Genomic DNA, 19,101 nt, shown 5'->3' on the forward strand with positions numbered 1-19,101 from the left:
TGCCCTGTGATAGGATTCTTCGGCGCTGCAGCTGGACCCTATTGGATACATGTTCCGGGGTCCACCGGTAAAAAGCACCCGGATGCGGTGCCATGTGCGGCCCTATAGCAGGATCTCACTGCACCGCACTGCCATCATCTCCTCTGCACCTTCTAGCATCCCGGCTCACAGACGAGCAACTTGTGCTACCTGGCTTCTTTCCTTTCAGCTTTACAAGTAAGTACACCCATTTCATACATGCTTTCAAAGCTGGCTACAGGCTCTCCGTCGTCTTGTGACGAACATATTACACATTCATCAACGCAGTTCTATTTCATGCATGTGACACATTACCTACTGAGGCTACCTCTCTAGCTAGCGAGCTAACATGGCTTTTTTTTTTATCATGCCTTGGTATCAAGGGCATACATCCAAACATGCCGCTACCTTATTAATGCCCACTGGCTTGTTAGATTTAGACATTTTACATGTCACAGATCCTGAATGTTCCTTGTTGTGACAGTTGTTCTTTAGGGGTGTCAATGTCATCATGATGAAGGTATATTTAACTCATCAGTCCGATTTAATTATTCACGACGCGGCCAGCTGCTACCCTGTCATACATTATGCGAAGAAGAGAAAACATGTATTTGTGTACCAATGCACTGGTATATTTACACGATGTGCACGGCGTCGTGCCACATGCTGATAGTCTCAGAAAACACGCAGTTTCATTCAGCAGCGATGGGGAGGCAGTTCCCCACATGTCGTGCGGTTATGACCTTGTGACGAGGTACGACCTGAACACACGTGTGAGTCAGGAAACGTGTATAAAATACAATCATATACTATATATTCTTTATAACGTTCATTCTATGCATACAATCCAACGCCATGTTTATTTTGATGTATATTAAATAAAACTCATAACTACATCGATGCCTAGCGTATTATGGCTAGGGTGAATGAATGAATGAGAACTTTATTAACAGATTGCAGAATGGGTACAATACAGTACGGCTCAATACACACAATTGTTAAGGGGATGCAGACCAGAGAGACTTTAGTCTTGTTTACATCAGGGTCCCCCATTTTCAATTCCATAGTGGTTCCATTCATTACAATCATAGGAGTGAATAATGCGTGATGAAGGATACACCATGGTCATGTGATCTAGCTAGTTGCTAGTATCACTTAGCCTAATATACCTTCTACAGTCGTCTGAAGGGGGTGATGATGAAACATTGCACATTTTCAGTGTGAGTCATGGGCCTAGCTTTCGTCCACCTTGACTCATTTGACCAGCATTTGGGAATTCTAGAAGAGTGTTGTATTTGTGCAAGTTACAGTTGTTCTTCTTCTCTTCGACCTAGAGATTTCAGGAGGAGTGTTGCGTCGTCGATCACACTGAAGTTAATTCATTTACCGGTGCTGCTTCCACTTCTTGCAGTTGCTACTAGTGACCACTAGGGTATAGTTAGCCATTGTCACGACCCGATTTGTCCTTATGTGCCACCTGGTGGGGGCCACTGGGGGAGATTATAGATTAGCAAACAAAGTCTGCCAATCACATTAATCTGCATTGGATGGATATATGTAATGTTGTATCCAACATTATGATGGGAGTCCCATTGCTCTGATCTGCTTATAGTACAATATGTTGTACAATACAATACAATATTGGGGGACCCTGATGTAAACAAGACAAACGTCTTTCTCTGGTCTGCATCCCCTTAACAATTGTGTGTATTGAGCCGTACTGTATTGTACCCATTCTGCCATCTGTTAAATAAAGTTTTCATTCATTCATTCATGTCCTGTGTAGATCTGAATTGATCATGTCTTGGCTCATTAGTAATATTACAGGAGGATGTAATATTAATATTCTCTTCACTCCTCTCCATAGACATGTTCCGTTTACCGACAGTCATGAGTCAGGCGAGGCCTATATGCAGGGCCCTGGCCCCCCACATCACACGACGAGCCTACGCCAAAGAGGTGAAGTTTGGAGCTGACGCCCGCGCCCTCATGTTGCAGGGGGTGGATCTTCTGGCTGATGCAGTGGCCGTTACCATGGGACCCAAGGTGATGCAATGTTTTGTTTCCCCCCCCTTTCTGCTTGCTGCTGAATTGGGCCTTTCCTAGTCTGGACAATCTTAACGTCAAGATGACTCAAATACTGTATAGATATAGTATCTACAGTCAGATATGTAAAAGGATTATGCAGCTAAGTACAGAGGTGTGGAGGTATGTATGAATTAAGTCTAGGCAACATAGTTCAGAGTCGTGTAGTATGGGTAACAGAGCCTAGGGTGTAGGATAATGTGTCCCCTGGTCATCCTCGCACAACTGCTTCTCCCACGTCTCTTACAGGGCCGCACAGTCATCATTGAGCAGAGCTGGGGCAGCCCCAAGGTGACCAAGGACGGCGTGACAGTGGCCAAGAGCATCGACCTGAAGGACCGGTACAAGAACATCGGTGCCAAGCTGGTGCAGGACGTGGCCAACAACACCAACGAGGAGGCCGGCGACGGCACCACCACCGCCACGGTGCTGGCTCGCGCCATCGCCAAGGAGGGCTTTGAGACCATCAGCAAGGGGGCCAACCCCATCGAGATCCGCCGAGGCGTCATGCTGGCAGTGGAGGCAGTCATTGAGGAGCTGAAGAGGCTCTCCAAACCAGTCACCACCCCAGAGGAGATCGCACAGGTACATACTGTTGTCATAGCTTGTTTCTGATGGGCTATTTTGCCCACCTCCCAAGAATGGAAAAAATATCTTAATATACTGATTATTAATCACAGCATCTGGCTGCATCATAAGTTGATAGCAAAGGGGTTATCGATGCATATATCAAGTCTGCAACAATATATTTTTATATTGGGTGTAATTTATTGATTTCTACTCCCTCTTTCAGGTTGCTACAATCTCAGCCAATGGAGATGTAGAAATTGGCACCATCATCTCCAACGCTATGAAGAAAGTGGGCCGCAAGGGGGTCATCACTGTCAAGGTATTGGTTTCAGCATTTCACCTGCAAAATCATGAATAATGGAGACTTCTCTGCTCTAGATCAGCAAATGTATACAAGACTTTAAAAAAGCATCAACTATTGTCCTTGTATCCCCCTTATGTGATCTGACATATCCTGTATATTTGATCTCCCAGGATGGCAAGACTCTGCACGATGAGCTTGAGATCATTGAGGGTCTGAAGTTTGATCGTGGCTACATCTCCCCCTACTTCATCAATACAGCCAAAGGTAATGGTGTCCATGTTGTCTCCAGCATGGCCTCTTCCTGTCTCACCTGTGCCACCTATATATATGCCAAGCTTGACCAGCCCATCAGACTGTAATCAGACATGTGTAGATTTAGGGGGGGGGTTGTATGTCCCCCCTCAATATTGAGAATAGTTAAATTAGTCTCCCTCAAAAAATATAGCTAATATGAAAGACGACCCCCCCCCCCCCCCCCCCCCCAAAAGAGGTAGAAAATAAGGTGGTCATTTATATATCCTTCTTACCTGTAACTATATATTAACCAACAATTTCAGTTGAGCGTTAAGTGTTTGACGCTCAGAATTTCCAGAGGGTGCCACCCCCCTCCCCCCCTTCTTGCCCCTCACATGTTGGTATACATTCCCATGCTTACCTTGCCCCCCCCCCCCCACATTTCTCTCCTTAGGCCAGAAGTGCGAGTTCCAGGATGCCTACCTGCTGCTGAGTATGAAGAAGATCTCCACCGTGCAGAGTATCGTTCCAGCCCTGGAGATCGCCAACCAGAGCCGCAAGCCCCTGATCATCATAGCAGAGGATGTGGACGGTGAGGCCCTCAGTACCCTGGTCCTCAACAGGTACGTACCCTGTCAGCTGATGGTGCAGGGCAATGAACCTGACTTACAATACACTAAATAATAGGGGTGTAACGGTACGTGTATTCGTCCTGCAAATTTACGGTACGGCCGTCACAGTGCGGTACATGCAGCCATACGCCGAATACGTCTCGGATGACAAGTGGACAGAATTAACAACAGCGCGCACTGACACTGCACTCGGCTCTCCCCTCCTCCTCTCCTGTTTACTACAGCCTATTTGTCCCTAAAACAAAACCATGATTAATTAATTAAATGTTTAACACAGCAGGGTCATTACAATTTTGCAGTTTTCTTTAGTTTTCTTGTTCGCCCAATAATGTTAACCAAAAGACACACACACGCGCGAACACACTAAGGCTGAGCCCAAACGTTCGTTCGTTACGCTGGCATTCGGATTTTAATGAATGGGTGGAACGTTTGATGCACACGCGACGCAACCGGGGAGGTGGGGACGCTAGAGCGGGTTACACACAACACAGCAGTGCTCAAGCACCATGCCCATTTACACCATGCCCAAAAGATCCACCATTTCCAACAACCTAACTCTGAAGTATGGGGCCGTGTGGGAGAAAGAAAGAAACAAAATAACTGGAGATAAAATATTCTGGAGTAAACATTGCGCAACGCCTGGGTGAAGTGGCTGGCGCTTATGGCATACCCAACAAAAAAGTGAGTGCGTTATATGATATTACCGGTATGTTTGACTGCTGTCTTACACAAGTCAACCTTTTCCGGCGGACCGCGGAGTCTCACAGCTGGGCCCCGTTCCCCGTACCTGACTAACTGAGTTAGCCGGATAATTTTCAGCATAGCTTGACTTAAGCCAGACATTTCCATTCCCCGACGTCGGATTTTCTAAATCGCCATGGTAACAGATCAGAAAGTTTTAACCTGGTCGAGGGCAGGGTTAAGTTCAGTTAGCTGGATGAACCATGGCCACGCCCCCGCAAAGAAATGCCAGCTCGCTTCCTGAAATATTTCTCAGTCTAGATCCCATTATGCCATTCTGAATTATGTTTTTGTGCTTCGTTTGAAATGTAAAATAATAGGTCTACCTAAAATGCTGATAATAAATCATATTCAGCCTTTGAATTTTCTTTGTCCTATATAATGCACGTCATATTTATACGGATACGGCGCTCGCGACAGTTATTTTAATAACTGACTAAACGGATCATTGCAAATATCGAGTGTTTGGCTCTGATTAGTTTAATATGCTTAACGGAGCACCCGGATGCGTTTCATTCAAGCTGAAGCGTCTATGCGCGGATTGTGGATATGAATTATGAGGAATCTGAATCTGTGGAGTATTTAATTGTATCACTGTCACTGACAGTGTCACACGTTATTGTGATATTGTAACTGGGATTAAAATATATGAGGAGATGCGCTGTTTGATGGATTTGATGACGTGACTTGATAAATTGAATGAGCCTTTGACGTTTTTGATGAATGAATTTGAGAAAATGCATTTCTTTTCAAGCACTGTTATCTGATGATGAACATGAGGTGTCACTGGTATAAACCAAAGGGTAATCAATTCAATGCATGTATGGATTAGGTCCGAAACAGATTAAAACCTGATTAATAGTGTAACTGCAAGCCTCCCTCCAAGCCTCTCTTTGGAAACCATGTATTTATATAGTACATAATACCTAAGCACATACAGTACAGATATCCTCATAATATAATTCGTATCAATTAGATATACTATTTGGGCTTGTTTTTATCCTTATTCTGAAAGAGTTGAACTAATTATTTTCGCTAGCAAGATCTCATTTGATTATTCATTCCATAAGCCTACTGCCAGCAGGCACGTTTAAAGAAATATAATCTGATTGATTGGGGTAATGAGGGACTTAAAATTAGCCTATAGATTATGCATTTAACTTGTCGGCGAGGCTATTGAGCCGTACTGCATTGTACCCATTCTGCAATCTGTTAATAATATTTTTTTATTTTTTTTTACTTTATTTTTTAGCGTTTATCGCTTTTCTGGTCAAGTATGACTGACAGAAACAGGTTGAAACGGGATGTAGAGCAGGGGAAGACATTCTGAGAAATGACGGCGGGTCCGGGAATCGAACTCGTGTCCCCCAGATCCGTGACGAGCACGGTTTTTCCCCGACGCAGAAATAGCGCCGAGATATGCGGTGAGCTACTGGAGCTCCCCCTGTTAATAAAGTTTTCAATCAATCAATGCCGCTAGAAGATCAGGATTTCTGCGATCGACACCTGCTGTCTTTTCAGCTGAGGCGGCCGCGCGCAATTATCCTGAGTCTCAAGTCTGGTTCAAATGAACGAGACTGAATCCACCTTCGAGGAACGGGAACATCCCGGATTCAAACATCGGGTTAATTGAATCTGGATAATGGGACTTTTGATCGACTTAGTTGAACCAGGTATGGGGAATGGGGCCCTGATTGGAGAAAAAATAAAAGCACAACATACCACCAGATCATCTGAGCTCCTTCCTCTCCAGTTGCTGCTGCCTGCTACCGTGTTTAAATCCAAAATATTGATAATCCTCTGCCATTGTTGTGTACCATGTCATCTGTTCTTTAGTATTCTTCAGTCTCTGCTTCAAGTGAAGTTAAATCCTCTCTATAAGTGAAACTAAGTTGTTAAAGGTGCAGTAGGCAATTAATTTACTCTGTGGATGCCTGAACACAGAATTACACCAGTATCACTGACTACTACGGCAAGCCTATAGAATATTATTATATTTAATAATAATAAATATATAATAATAATTATAAATATGTTTCCTGTTGTACCGAAATCGTACCGAACCGTGACCGCAATACCGAGGTACATACCGAACCGTGGCTTCTGTGTACAGTTACACCCCTACTAAATAATAATGACGATACATTCAATTTAAAAGCGCTTTTAACGATTATCAAAGACACTTTACATAGAAAAAGGAACGAGTAAAATCAGAAAGGAGAGGGAGAAAAGAGGCTTAAGATAATGGAAAACAAAGTAGATAAAAGATAAGGGGAAATTCAGGCATCGTAGCAGCATGGGGGGGAGGGGAGGTACAGGTATGGGCAGGGTATTAATATAGGCAATAAAATTAGATCTGAACATTTAAATTTACGGTGTAAACAAAGTTGCAGATGGTCTGTATGCCCTAACGGTTATATTATACATTATTATAAATATAGGCAATATCGAATTTGAATCTTAATATATATATATACATACACTATGAGTAAAGTAAACTGTATACACAATAACACTATGAGTAAAGTAAACTGTATACACAATAAGGCTGTCCCGAAGCCTGTTTTTGAGTTTCGAACGGGCGTTCGAACCTTTGTTAAAAAATATATATATATATATATATATATATTTTAATATCTTCAAACTAAATCCTCAATTTGAATAAAGTGATTAATCTGATTAAATTAGTCTTCTTTAGTCTTTTTTATTAAATCAACTTTCTTTAATGAATATAACTTTCATTAACACATTCGGGGCCATTGGGGCCCGTCTAATCCCACTCTGAGGCTAGCTTTTCATTATAAGTTTTCACTGTGCGTGAGATTGTTTGTAGAGCTAAATCTATATTTTATATGATTGCTATGTGTCAGTATAAACCGTCCCTTCAATATGCCATAAAGAAATAATTTCTTCATCAATACGTTCCCGTTTTATAGCGTGAATATGAACTATATAGCGCAAAGCTAGCGTTTCGGCCCTACACAAGCTAGAGTTAAAAATCAAAATGCATATGATCGTTATCATGTTCCACCATGAATGCATGAAAGGGGGGTGGGGGAAGTCGTTTCTGATTATTGATTACCAATAACTGCATCCGTTATTGCAACATCATACGCTGACCGGGTGGATGGCTATGAGAACAAGGCCCGATCAAACTGAAATTGACATCAAATCGCTCTTACCTGTGGCCGGTTGGATTCCAAAAAGAATTTCCCAGTTATTTGATCGCCATCTGGTAGATCGATATGTCCATTGGCTGATGCTATATTTCTTTACTGAATTCGGCGTTGCAAAAAGTATTCCAGGCGATCTGGTAAAGCCATAGCTTTAGGCTAACGGAAAAGCTAACCCGGAGCGAAAAAAAAGTGACACCCGGTCTGCAACAGGGGAAACTGCATTATCAAGACAGCGCCAATACCAGGATCTGGCCGGTACTGCACTTTCGGATTCCCGATATGCCGTTTCCAGCCAAAATACAGCTCAAAATACAGCTCCGAGTTTACAACGTGTGTGTGTGTGTATATATATATATACGTGGTTGGCTTTTTAACACATTCCGGGCGGGCCACGCATAAATAAGTGTTTCGAATCCAACGGTTGAGGACCAACCACGGACATGTCCGTGGCAAGGTTGTTTTGGCTTTTATTCCATTGTATTAACCTACTCGGATGTCACCGAGCTGCACTGCAGATCTACCCTCCTCTTCGAATTCTGAAAAGTTCATTACCGGCCAGATCCTCTTAGGGCCGCTGTCTCGATAATGCAGTGTGCCCTGTGGCAGAACGGTGCACTATTTTTTTTTTTTTTTTTTTCAATAGTTTCCAGTTAGCTGGATTCTGGATGTGCAGCATAGTAGCTTGGAATACCTTTTGCGATGCCGAATTCACTATGCAGTAAAGGAATATATCATCAGCCAATGGACATATAGATCTACCAGATGGCGATCGATAACTGAGAAATGCTCTGGGCGATCCAACCGGCCCACGGTAAGTATCTTTTTCATGTAAATTACATGCTGATCAGGGCTTGTTTTGATAGCCATCCACCCGATCAACGAATGAGGCTAACGCGGTTATTGGTAATCAATAATCAGAAACGACGTCCCCCGCCCCCCCCCTTTCATGCATTCGTGGTGGACCATCATACCGATCATATGCAGTTTGAGTTTTAACTGTAGCTTCTGTATATCCGAAATGCCATTGGATTTAACGTTAGTAGCTAGCTATTAGCCCTGTATCTCGCGTTCCAGGAAATATCCCAGCCGAAATCCCTTAACACCTGTTCCACCCCAGGTGAAAATCTGCATAAAATGTATACCTAGGTAAATGGAATATTGCTCCACTTCTACAAGGGCTATTTGCATATTCTTGTTATCTAGGTACATCTATAGACCTCAGTGAATGTCAGAAATATTGTGTCTATTACTAGGCTTGCTTAAATTGTGATGAAACGAAGGAAAATATGAATTATGATTTTTCTTTTAATCTTTGACCGTGAATAACACCATGATATTAATGACCAGACTTAAAAAACTGCCACTGACCTCGTTCAGTACCCTCTTGAGATCATGTGTACAAAAGATCTAAGGAAATTAAAAGGGAAGATGATAAAACCGAAGGTTCTGTATATACAGTACTGAATTCTCCCATCCGGACCAATGCAATTTGAAATATTATTATAGAATATATGCTTATACATTTATATATACATATAGTATCTTTCAAATGCCCGAGTTCAATTTGGATTTAGTATCACCAGGCGTGCATAATAACAGATACTGATATTTACTGTAATCGACTGTACTTTTTTATTTCCCCCACAGTGTAACCGTTTTGAAACTAATTTCAGATCTAATTGTTCCTACATGCTAACAATAGTAAGGAGAAACTGACTGCGTTTCAATATTTGTCAAACGTTACCTTTTGTGGCTTATCGCGAATCATAACAATTATTGATATGATTCATTCAGAACGCTGAACTTTGAACCACCATAGTATGTGACAGGAAGTGTAGATCGGAGAAATTTCAACGCTGGCCGACAGCTATGAATCTCCTCTACAAAATGGCTGCAAAAAAACTACAAATCCCATGGTTCAACATTTTCATTTCCGGTTCCGGCTTGGATAGACTCTCGCATATCGAAAACTTAAAACGATATAAGGACACTATTAACCTATTGCCAACCTAACGTTTTACATTCTACATGCTATTGTGACATAGTAGTGATGTTAATACTTGAAAACGGTTGATTTTAAAATCGCAAATTATTTTCATCACTCATAAAGATATGCCTATGATCATAATGTCAAAAAGGGTCGGTACCGACCCTGTGGGGGAGAACAGGTTAACGCTTATATTCAAGACGCTATAAAATGAGAACGTATTGATTAATTCTTTTTTTCTTTTAGCCATTTTGAAGGGACGGTTTATGGTCTCAATTGACAATGAGAATGGACAGATAGCAATACTATAAAGTATAGATTTAGCTCTACAAACAGCCCCACGGACTGTCTTTTTAGAAATGCTGGCCGTCTACAGTGATTTTAGACTGATTCAAATGGCCATGAATGTGTTAAGGATGGCGCCCAATCACGTGTGTGTATATATACGAAACGGTTAACTTCAGTTTTTAATACTATATTAGTGTAGCCTAATCTTTATCTGCAACTGTGAAGAATGAATAGATGCATAAAAAACATATTAAAAAAAAATAAAAAATAAAATTATTAAATAAAAAAATTCGAATGGTGATTTAGAACTCGAATGCCAACGTAACGAATGAAGGTCCGAACGTTTGGGCTCAGCCCTAATACACAAGATGCAGCATACACAAGGTACCCTAACTGACTGTCTCTGATGGGGGCAGAGTTCCAGAGAGTGGGGGCAGCAGAGGTTCAGTGCTTGGTCCTTGGGGTCAGGATGTTGGCTAATGTCATACTCTTTTGATTCTCTGCAGAATGGCTTGTAATGATCACAACTTGATAAGAATATTGTTTATAGTGCTATAACAGATTTGAATGAGAAGTGTACTGTAGGTTAGTGTTGTCACGATACTGGAATTTCGACTTCGATACGATACCTTGAAAAGTATCGATACTTCGATACTAATTCGATACAAAAAAATATATATATATCTTTAACAAATTTAGCTTTTGTTGCTGGTTGATTCTCCTCAGCTTATCTCTGGTACTATAAGAGAAGATAAAATAACACTTTTAAAACCCTTTGTTTATCTTTAGATCACACATTTAAAAATAACTGTTCATCTCACTTCAATCATTTTAATTGCAGATGCAGAACATGGTATTTTCTCAAGCAGACAGATGTAAACACTGTAATCTGTGTTGCAACTGAACTGTTTGTATTACAGTTAGTAACAGTTTCGATTTTTATTTAGGTCGCTTTCACACAGGGGCTGTTTGGTCCGGACTTTCGGACCAGAATTCGATAGTCCGGTTTTTCGGGTCTGTGTGAATGCGCGTCGAACTCGGTCCGCGGACCAAGCAGGCGAACTCTAGTCCGCCTGAAAACGTAGGTCTCGGTTCGGCTTCAGCGGACCAAATATAGGAAGTGATTATTATTACCACTGCTTGCAGCACTCACTGCAAAACAAGCACACTACATCTAATCTCTCTATCTATCTATATATCTAACTGTGCATCTTGGGAAGAAGGAAGAAAAACGCGGCTTATTATTACCGAGGCGCACGGCATTAATAATGGATCAATGCCACGTCAATACTATTATTATTATTGGTCTACAAGTTGTTTAGCGAGAGGATGGTGGTAATGTGCTTCAATAGAACAATGGATCAATGCCATGTCAAAACTCGCTCCGCTGATCTTGAGAGCTCGCAGACAGTCCACACACGCGCGCGCACACACGGCTTGCAGCCACACACACATTTCCACTGTCCAATAGACAAGCGCCCTTTTCGACCGCGTGACATTGTTCAGAAGGTCTCGGTGCGTGGACAGATTTCTCTATGTGAACGCAGGCGAACCAAATGAAGAATGCAACAATGTTGCAACTTCACCACCAGAACCGCACCGAGTCCACCAAAACTATATGTGAAAGCGACCTTAAAGATAACGAGAGAGAGAGAGAGAGAGAGAGAGGGGCTATGCTCGGAGCATTTAGAGTAACGTTACATTTTCAACAAGATTGCTGCTATTTAAACACTTCATGGAAACGGGGTAACGTTAACCTTATGTCGACTGTAGTATTGTATGACCTCGACATAACGTTTAAACGTTAACGTTACTCCGTTTCCATGCAGTAATTATAAATGTGGCCAGCTAAGCTAAGCTAACGGAGCTAACGGCTAGCAGTAGCTAACGTTAGCTGAAAGCTGTAACGTTACTAACAACGAATCAGCTGTTGATATTATGCGCCATCTGTAGACAACGTATCATGTATTAAACTAGAGTTAATGGTTTAATGCTTCAGTCACAGTGACGTTGAAAGAGCAGCTGTCACGAACCTCTTTCATCTCTTTATGGAGATCCACGTTGGCTCTGTAACACCGCTTGCAAATAGCATTGGTGCATCTTTAGCTTGTCCTTCGTTGTTTACTTCAAATCCGAAGTACCTCCAAACAGCACTTCTGCTGTTTTCTTTATCCACAAGCACAAGTTGCGGAGGCTCTGCATTTGCCATCTTCAGCTAAAATGTTTGTTTACAAACTGAAGACGGCTCTGTGAGGGGGAGGGCTGGACTCGGAGGAGGCGGAGGGGCAAGCGTGCTCTGAACAGCGCGTCAACAACTTGCGATAGAACACTCGCCAGCTGGTACCGATACTGCAGAAAGTATCGGTATTTCGGGAAATGAGTATCGAAACCATTTTAAATATTCAGTATCGATATGTATCGATACTTCGATATTTTTGACAACACTACTGTAGGTAGTGGATAATGTTATTTTAAAAACACCTAGGAGAATAACCTGTTATGTCTTTCATTTGATATGCTGCTCTAAAAACCTTGAGGCTCTCGCATGAAGATATTATTTTCTGTATGGCTATTATAACGTTATTAGAGTGTGCGGTAACGGCCACCCACTGTGTGTGCAGGCTGAAGGTTGGACTCCAGGTGGTGGCAGTCAAGGCCCCAGGCTTTGGAGACAACAGGAAGAACCAGCTGATTGACATAGCCATCGCCACCGGGGGCACCGTGAGTCCACTCTTCAAGTTTCAAGTTCAAGTTTCTTTAATAGTTGTCATACTTTTATACAAAATGCTTCTTACTGTTACGCTCCAGAGACTGTGCTAGACAAGTTAAGTACGAAATAACATAGTATAGCATGTAAATTAGAAGTAAAAAATGAGGTCAGTGTTCAGTAGACGTATGTACAATGTTCGATGCAGAATAGACGTAACTGAGTTACCATATAATATACTATGCAGTGTACTAATATACAATACTATATAGTGCAAAGCAGAAATGGGATGAGGTGCAATTTACAGTAAGGTGTACGAGTTGTAGTGCAAATCCTTTATCAATAAATATAAAGAGTGTTTAGGTGATCTAAAGTGTGGAGAGTGGGTGCTGCAGTGTGTTTGTTTAAAGTGAGTGTGTGTGTGTGCTGTGTGCATTTGATGGTTGTTGTATAGTGTTTATTGTTCGTTGAGCAGCCTGATGGCCTGGGGATAGAAGCTTCTTCTGAGTCTTTCTGTGCTCTCCTTGAGAATCCGGTATCGCTTGCCTGACCGCAGCAGTTGTTCGGGTGGCTGGAGTCCTTGATGATTCTCTTAGCCTTACCCCTGCACCGCTTCACACCAACTCTATACATTCAGGCTTAAAGGAACACGCCAACATTTTGGGAAATTAGCTTATCGTCTTCTCCAGAGAGACAAGAAGATGGATACCAGTTTCATCTCTGTGCGTTCAGTAGAAAGCTATCTGGCTGCACGTTAGCCTAGCTTAGCACAATAAATGGAAGCGGACGGTGCCGGTTAGCCTTCGGGAGAGGTGTTAGTTGGACAATGCCTAGGCTAACCGGCCACTTCCTTCATTGTGCTAAGCTAGGCTAACGTGCAGCCAGATAGCTTTCTACTGAACGCACAGAGAGGAAACTGGTATCCATCTTCTTGTCTCTCTCTGGAGAAGACTAAGCTAATTTCCCAAAATGTTGGCGTGTTCTTTCAAGTGAGGAACATTTTTATTTTTATGGGCACTCGGATGAGAACCAACAGGAGTCGATGTCCTCACTGAAAACTGAACGCATGTTATTCACGTCATTAGCAGAATTGACATGTGCAATAGCAATAAACGGCTTAAATATCGAATGTTTATCAATATTGTAAATAAAATATCTTCTGAATTTGGTGTCAAAACTAGCCAAATCGTTAGCCTAGCTTACCCTTGTTAGGGTCAGGATCAGAATCGGCCTTTATTTGTCATTGTATAGTTTACAACACAATTCTACTTGCCACTAATGGTGCATATAATAGAATAAAATACATGCATAAAACACAGGACAGTTAAAAACGGCAGCAGTGTAAACTTATAGTAAAAAAAAAACTGGTTATATCTGGGTCATCATCCGTATGCACCCAAAATATAACAAATCCTTTAAAAAAGGATTACTCTATTCCATTCATTTAGTAGAGTCTCGGGTCTGCTTATTATTCCCAGTGCTGGTGATGGAAGTAGCTCGGGAGAGTTGCCTCTCGGTTTCTCTCCGGTGACATGACGTGGCGGGAGGACGCGGAGATTAAACTGTTCCCGTCTTCCGCAGGTCTTTGGCGACGATACGGTGGACGTGGCTCTGGAGGACATCCAGGCTCACGACTTCGGCAAGGTGGGTGAGGTGCTGGTGACCAAGGACGACACCATGCTGCTGAAGGGGGGAGGCAGCCCAGCGGCCATTGAGAAGCGGCAGCTGGAGATCGCCGAGCAGCTGGAGGACACCACCAGCGACTACGAGAAGGAGAAGCTCAACGAGAGGCTGGCCAAGCTGTCTGACGGAGTGGCCGTCCTCAAGGTGAGCGGGGCCGGCTTCTAGGTCTTTTTGAAGGGATGGTTGTGATTTCTGGGAACAGCCCTATTGACCTTGCACTGGTTTGTGGCTAACTACCCAGAGCTTGTATGGATTGTGGTAAGAATGGACTCTACCCATCAACATCATCTCGGGTGTCATAGCAGCATGTGGGAGGTACAGGTATGGCGTAACGGTAGAAAGACATAAATATAGGCTACACGACTTGATCTGAATATAAAAATATGAGTGAATAAACAATATAATTAACTGAATATAGAAATATGAGACAAATAAACTGTTTAAACAAAGGTGCAGATGGGAGTCTGTGTGCCCTATCGGTTATATTATACGTTAGAATAAATAGTCAAATAATCTTTATAAAGTCGCAACTAGGGGGCCGGGGGTCTGTGCGGGAGGAAATAATGTCATTAAAAGACATTTGCTGTAATTTCCTGCAACTTAAAAACATAATAAACATCACATCAATAAAATGGCAAACACAAGGTTATGTTCCAAATAAGTTATTTATTTAAGTAGAGTGGTTGCACAGTAGTTTACCATTGAACATGGAAATTCACACACGGTTGGACAGAAATTCACACACGGTTGGACAGAGGACAGAGCTAAGCTGGCCCCAAGCTTTCACTGCAAAAGAAAAAGAAAATATATATAATTGAAAAATAAAAATAAAAATCACATGGTGGCGCTCCACCCCTATACCATTCTTTAGGGAAAGCCCTGCAATGCTGGTATCGGTTACATTATTCGATTGTTGGCATAGTAGAATTGTAATTATGTCAGCCGACCTTGGAACTGGTAAGGAGTACTCTTACTTCCTAGAAGTGAGAGCAGAGAAGTTGAATGCCATGACCCTGCACCCTTGAGTCGCACCACGCTGGAGGCCAACTCCACTACTATACTTGGAAAACGTGACATACATTGTTAATGACCAACCCTTCAACCAGCTGGTCATTTCAGTGCATAAAAAGAGTTGTATTTAGATTAAGATAATTCATTCATTCATTACCAAGATTAAGTTTCATGTCTCGATGATATCTTTACCAATCACATTACTTAATTGGTCAAAGGTAAATTAGGTTATGACTGTGAAATTGTATCTCAAACATGAGTTCTCTGACTATTTGCTGAACTCCAGTGTGCACCATATTGAGCTGATAATTGTAGTACAATTTAAGTACAACATGCCATACTTGTGTAGATTTGAGAAAAAGAAAATGTCTTAGTGTAGCCATCATGGGATTTTCACGGTTAATGAGATTAAAGTGTTTTAGCAAGGTTTTATTCTTGCATATTTTTCTTACTCATGGTGAAAAACATCTACTTAAACACAAATAGCTGAAATATGCCTGCTCTCATATTCTATGATGGAAATGGTATTGATGGCAGCCACCTTGAAAAATGACAGCCATGTTGGATGCCGTAGACTCAAAATAACCTTCTTGCCAAATGTGATGCTTGTACTCATGTGAACGATTCTCCTTATCCTGCTAGTTTTTCCCAATATGGCCCTTGGTCCCGTGGCCACCGTTATCCGATACCAGAAGAAGAAAGATGAGTGACTGGTGGTTCTGTTTCAGATCGGAGGGACGAGCGACGTGGAGGTGAACGAGAAGAAGGACCGCGTGACGGACGCTCTGAACGCCACGCGGGCGGCCGTGGAGGAGGGCATCGTGCCCGGGGGTGGCTGTGCCCTGCTGCGCTGCATCCCTTGCCTGGACGCCCTCACGCCCGCCAACAACGACCAGCAGATCGGTGAGTAGGCCGCGCAGAAGAGCCCAGAACCAGAGGCCAACAGGAACACACAATTTTCAGAGGATTCTTTCGTTCGAATAATGATAAAATGGATGACGTTAATTTTCCTCTCCTGTTATTAGGTTTCGACATCATCAGGCGATCACTGCGTATCCCAGCCATGACCATCGCTAAGAACGCTGGTGTGGACGGTTCGCTAGTGGTGGAGAGAATCCTGCAGGGAGGAGCTGAGCTGGGCTACGACGCCATGCTGGGAGAGTACGTCAACATGGTGGAGAAGGGCATCATCGACCCCACCAAGGTACAGTGCACACACACACACCAGACATAGGGAGATGGTGTGTACTGCAACACATTGAATTGCTACCATGACAAGCTAAACCTTTTGTGTTAAGTTGTTATTTAGTATTCACTTATACACCAGTAATTATGGTATATATTGAATGTTGTTATTTGGTACCCCTCCTACGTCAGTATTTACGATGCTCTCCATTGGATGGAGTGAGAGTTTCTGTTTAGTTATTCAGCTAGAGGCTACAGTGAGAACACCTGTACTGATGCTTTGTTGGCAGTAAAGTTGTGTTTGAACAATAAAGTATTTTCCTTATCAACATTTATATTATGTATGTATATCTTTTTATTTTTATTATCTGGTTGATTTATGCCTCAAAAGCTATTTGCTGCCAATTTTATTGTGGCATAACTCAGAAATGCATTGAGGTGACTCCTAGTCATTCCGTCTCCCCTTGCAGGTGGTGAGGACGGCACTACTAGACGCCGCGGGAGTCGCCTCCCTGCTGTTCACAGCCGAGGCCGTGGTCACGGAGATCCCCAAGGATGAGAAGGAGATGCCAGGCGGGGGCATGGGCGGGATGGGCGGCATGGGAGGAATGGGTGGCATGGGTGGTTTCTAAACAATCCTGCTCAAGTTGCTGTACAGACTATAATGGGCAGCATGGTGGTGCTTAGGGTGGCAGAGGGACAACCGGAAACCCCACCCCACCCCCTCCACCAAAACCTGCCCAAACTGACCGGCCCAGAGTTTGTCGAGAGCTGCGGATGGATGATCCCCCACTACCATACTGACGAATCTGACTCTTCTCTCCCTCCCCCGGTCTCTGGAGGAGCCAGCTTCGCCCGACCCAGTGCCTCTCCGTCCCCCTCCCCCATTACATCCAACCTGCTCATTACCCATATGGGTGGGAGCCCAGCCGGGCCAGGACACTACACCACACCGTTTACATCTGCACCCTATAACCCTTACAGCCCCCCCCCACCCATCTGATTTCGTTAGATTCATCGACATGCGTGCAACGCTCGTCCAGTTCATGATGTAAAATGGTCGACAGTAAGAATAATGCGAATGCCGGCGATGACATTTTGATATTCCCATCGAAGTAGTAATGTTAAAAAAAAACAGCTATTCTGTACATGGAGTTATACATATGACTGTTAGGGTTAACTAATAGTCAATATACATATTAACGATGATCTAGATCATTACAATAGGGGGAGGAAGGGTTGATCTTGAAAGGAAACCTGGCCAGGAATGTGTTGCTGTCAGTTATTTTTGTTTATAATGTCTTGTTAATTTCCTGTCATCTATCTTTCTTTTTATATATCCGTCATGGTTGTACCCAGTTAATATTCTGAGGTGGTCAAAAGTTAAAACCTTACCTTTTACAATTGTTAATTAAACCAATTTTCTTGCAGAGTACACGCATTTTCTGTGACTTTTCTCTCTGAAGTGACATCGATACCGATTCTATACTTATTCATCTGGTGTCCTACTCCTTCCAACTTTGTATCTGACCTCACGATTGGAGGAAGGGTCGTTCAGAAGATTATTTGCCACCCGCTGAGCAGTGTCTGGGGGAGTTTCTTTTTCCAATCTCATTGAATATATCCGTAGTCCTTTTGTCGACTGTCGTCTTGAATGCCATTTAAAAGAGCAGGGTCGGCTGAATAATGTGCTACAGTTGCATTCTTTCCTCGTGGAGGGAGGGGGGAGTTGGGACTGGTTGTGGGGGCTCCAGTTACATAGCAGTTTGAGCCATTTCCAAGGTCTCGAACTCGAGTTTAAATGTGAAACCCTTTTGGTGTGTTCGTGCTTGTCAAACTTCATTTATGCAACACGGCACAGACGTGTAACATCGCTCTGTGTACTACTACTTACCCGGGTGCCACCGACGGCCACGCAAGCCAGAGAAATGCCACACCGTGCTACTTTGCAGAAAATAAAACAGTGATTCTTTCCAGTATATTCCATTGCAAGCAACAGTGATCATTCAAGTTCTGTTTTGTATGATGTAGACATTGTGATTATTTTCTTTTTAATTTAATAAAACCAAATGTTCTGATACGCTTTGGTCTTTAATGGTTATACTATATAATATATTCTCACCATTGTCATCAAAACCCATGAACTGGAAAATATCAAACTCATTGAGACATGAACTGCTTTAGTTAGTTTCCTTAGGCTTAGACACTATCACTGGCAGAATTCCAGACACTTTCTTAGAAAAGCAGCATGGCGATGACCTCTTACGTGGTCAACTGCTATAAATGACTACTTTCCTCATGGTTTGCATTGTTGTCATTCAAATGACTTAAAACCTACCCCAAGTAGTCTCAATTGCTTTGTTTCATTATGAATTTGAACTTCCTCGTTTCCAATAAATGAACGTTTCTTAAAAGGTATTTCTTCAAAGACTGGACATGTCCACCTTATGACAAATGATGTACCCCAGTTGATTGAAATG

The 19,101-nt window shown here is 42.6% G+C and overlaps 1 protein-coding gene across 1 annotated transcript; it reads left to right on the forward strand.

The window, feature by feature from the left end:
• The first annotated feature begins 99 nt into the window (after positions 1-99).
• Positions 100-18,701, forward strand: hspd1 (heat shock 60 protein 1). Its single transcript, XM_084309616.1, has 11 exons — positions 100-216; positions 1,886-2,064; positions 2,353-2,688; positions 2,897-2,992; positions 3,148-3,241; positions 3,666-3,834; positions 12,657-12,756; positions 14,324-14,569; positions 16,165-16,339; positions 16,462-16,640; positions 17,092-18,701. The coding sequence occupies exons 2-11, from the start codon at positions 1,888-1,890 to the stop codon at positions 17,251-17,253; spliced, it is 1,734 nt and encodes a 577-aa protein (XP_084165742.1). The 5' UTR covers positions 100-216; positions 1,886-1,887; the 3' UTR covers positions 17,254-18,701.
• Positions 18,702-19,101: the final 400 nt, after the last annotated feature.

Source organism: Notolepis coatsorum (genome assembly GCF_963971535.1).
Source record: "Notolepis coatsorum genome assembly, chromosome: 3".
NCBI lineage: Eukaryota > Metazoa > Chordata > Actinopteri > Aulopiformes > Paralepididae > Notolepis > Notolepis coatsorum.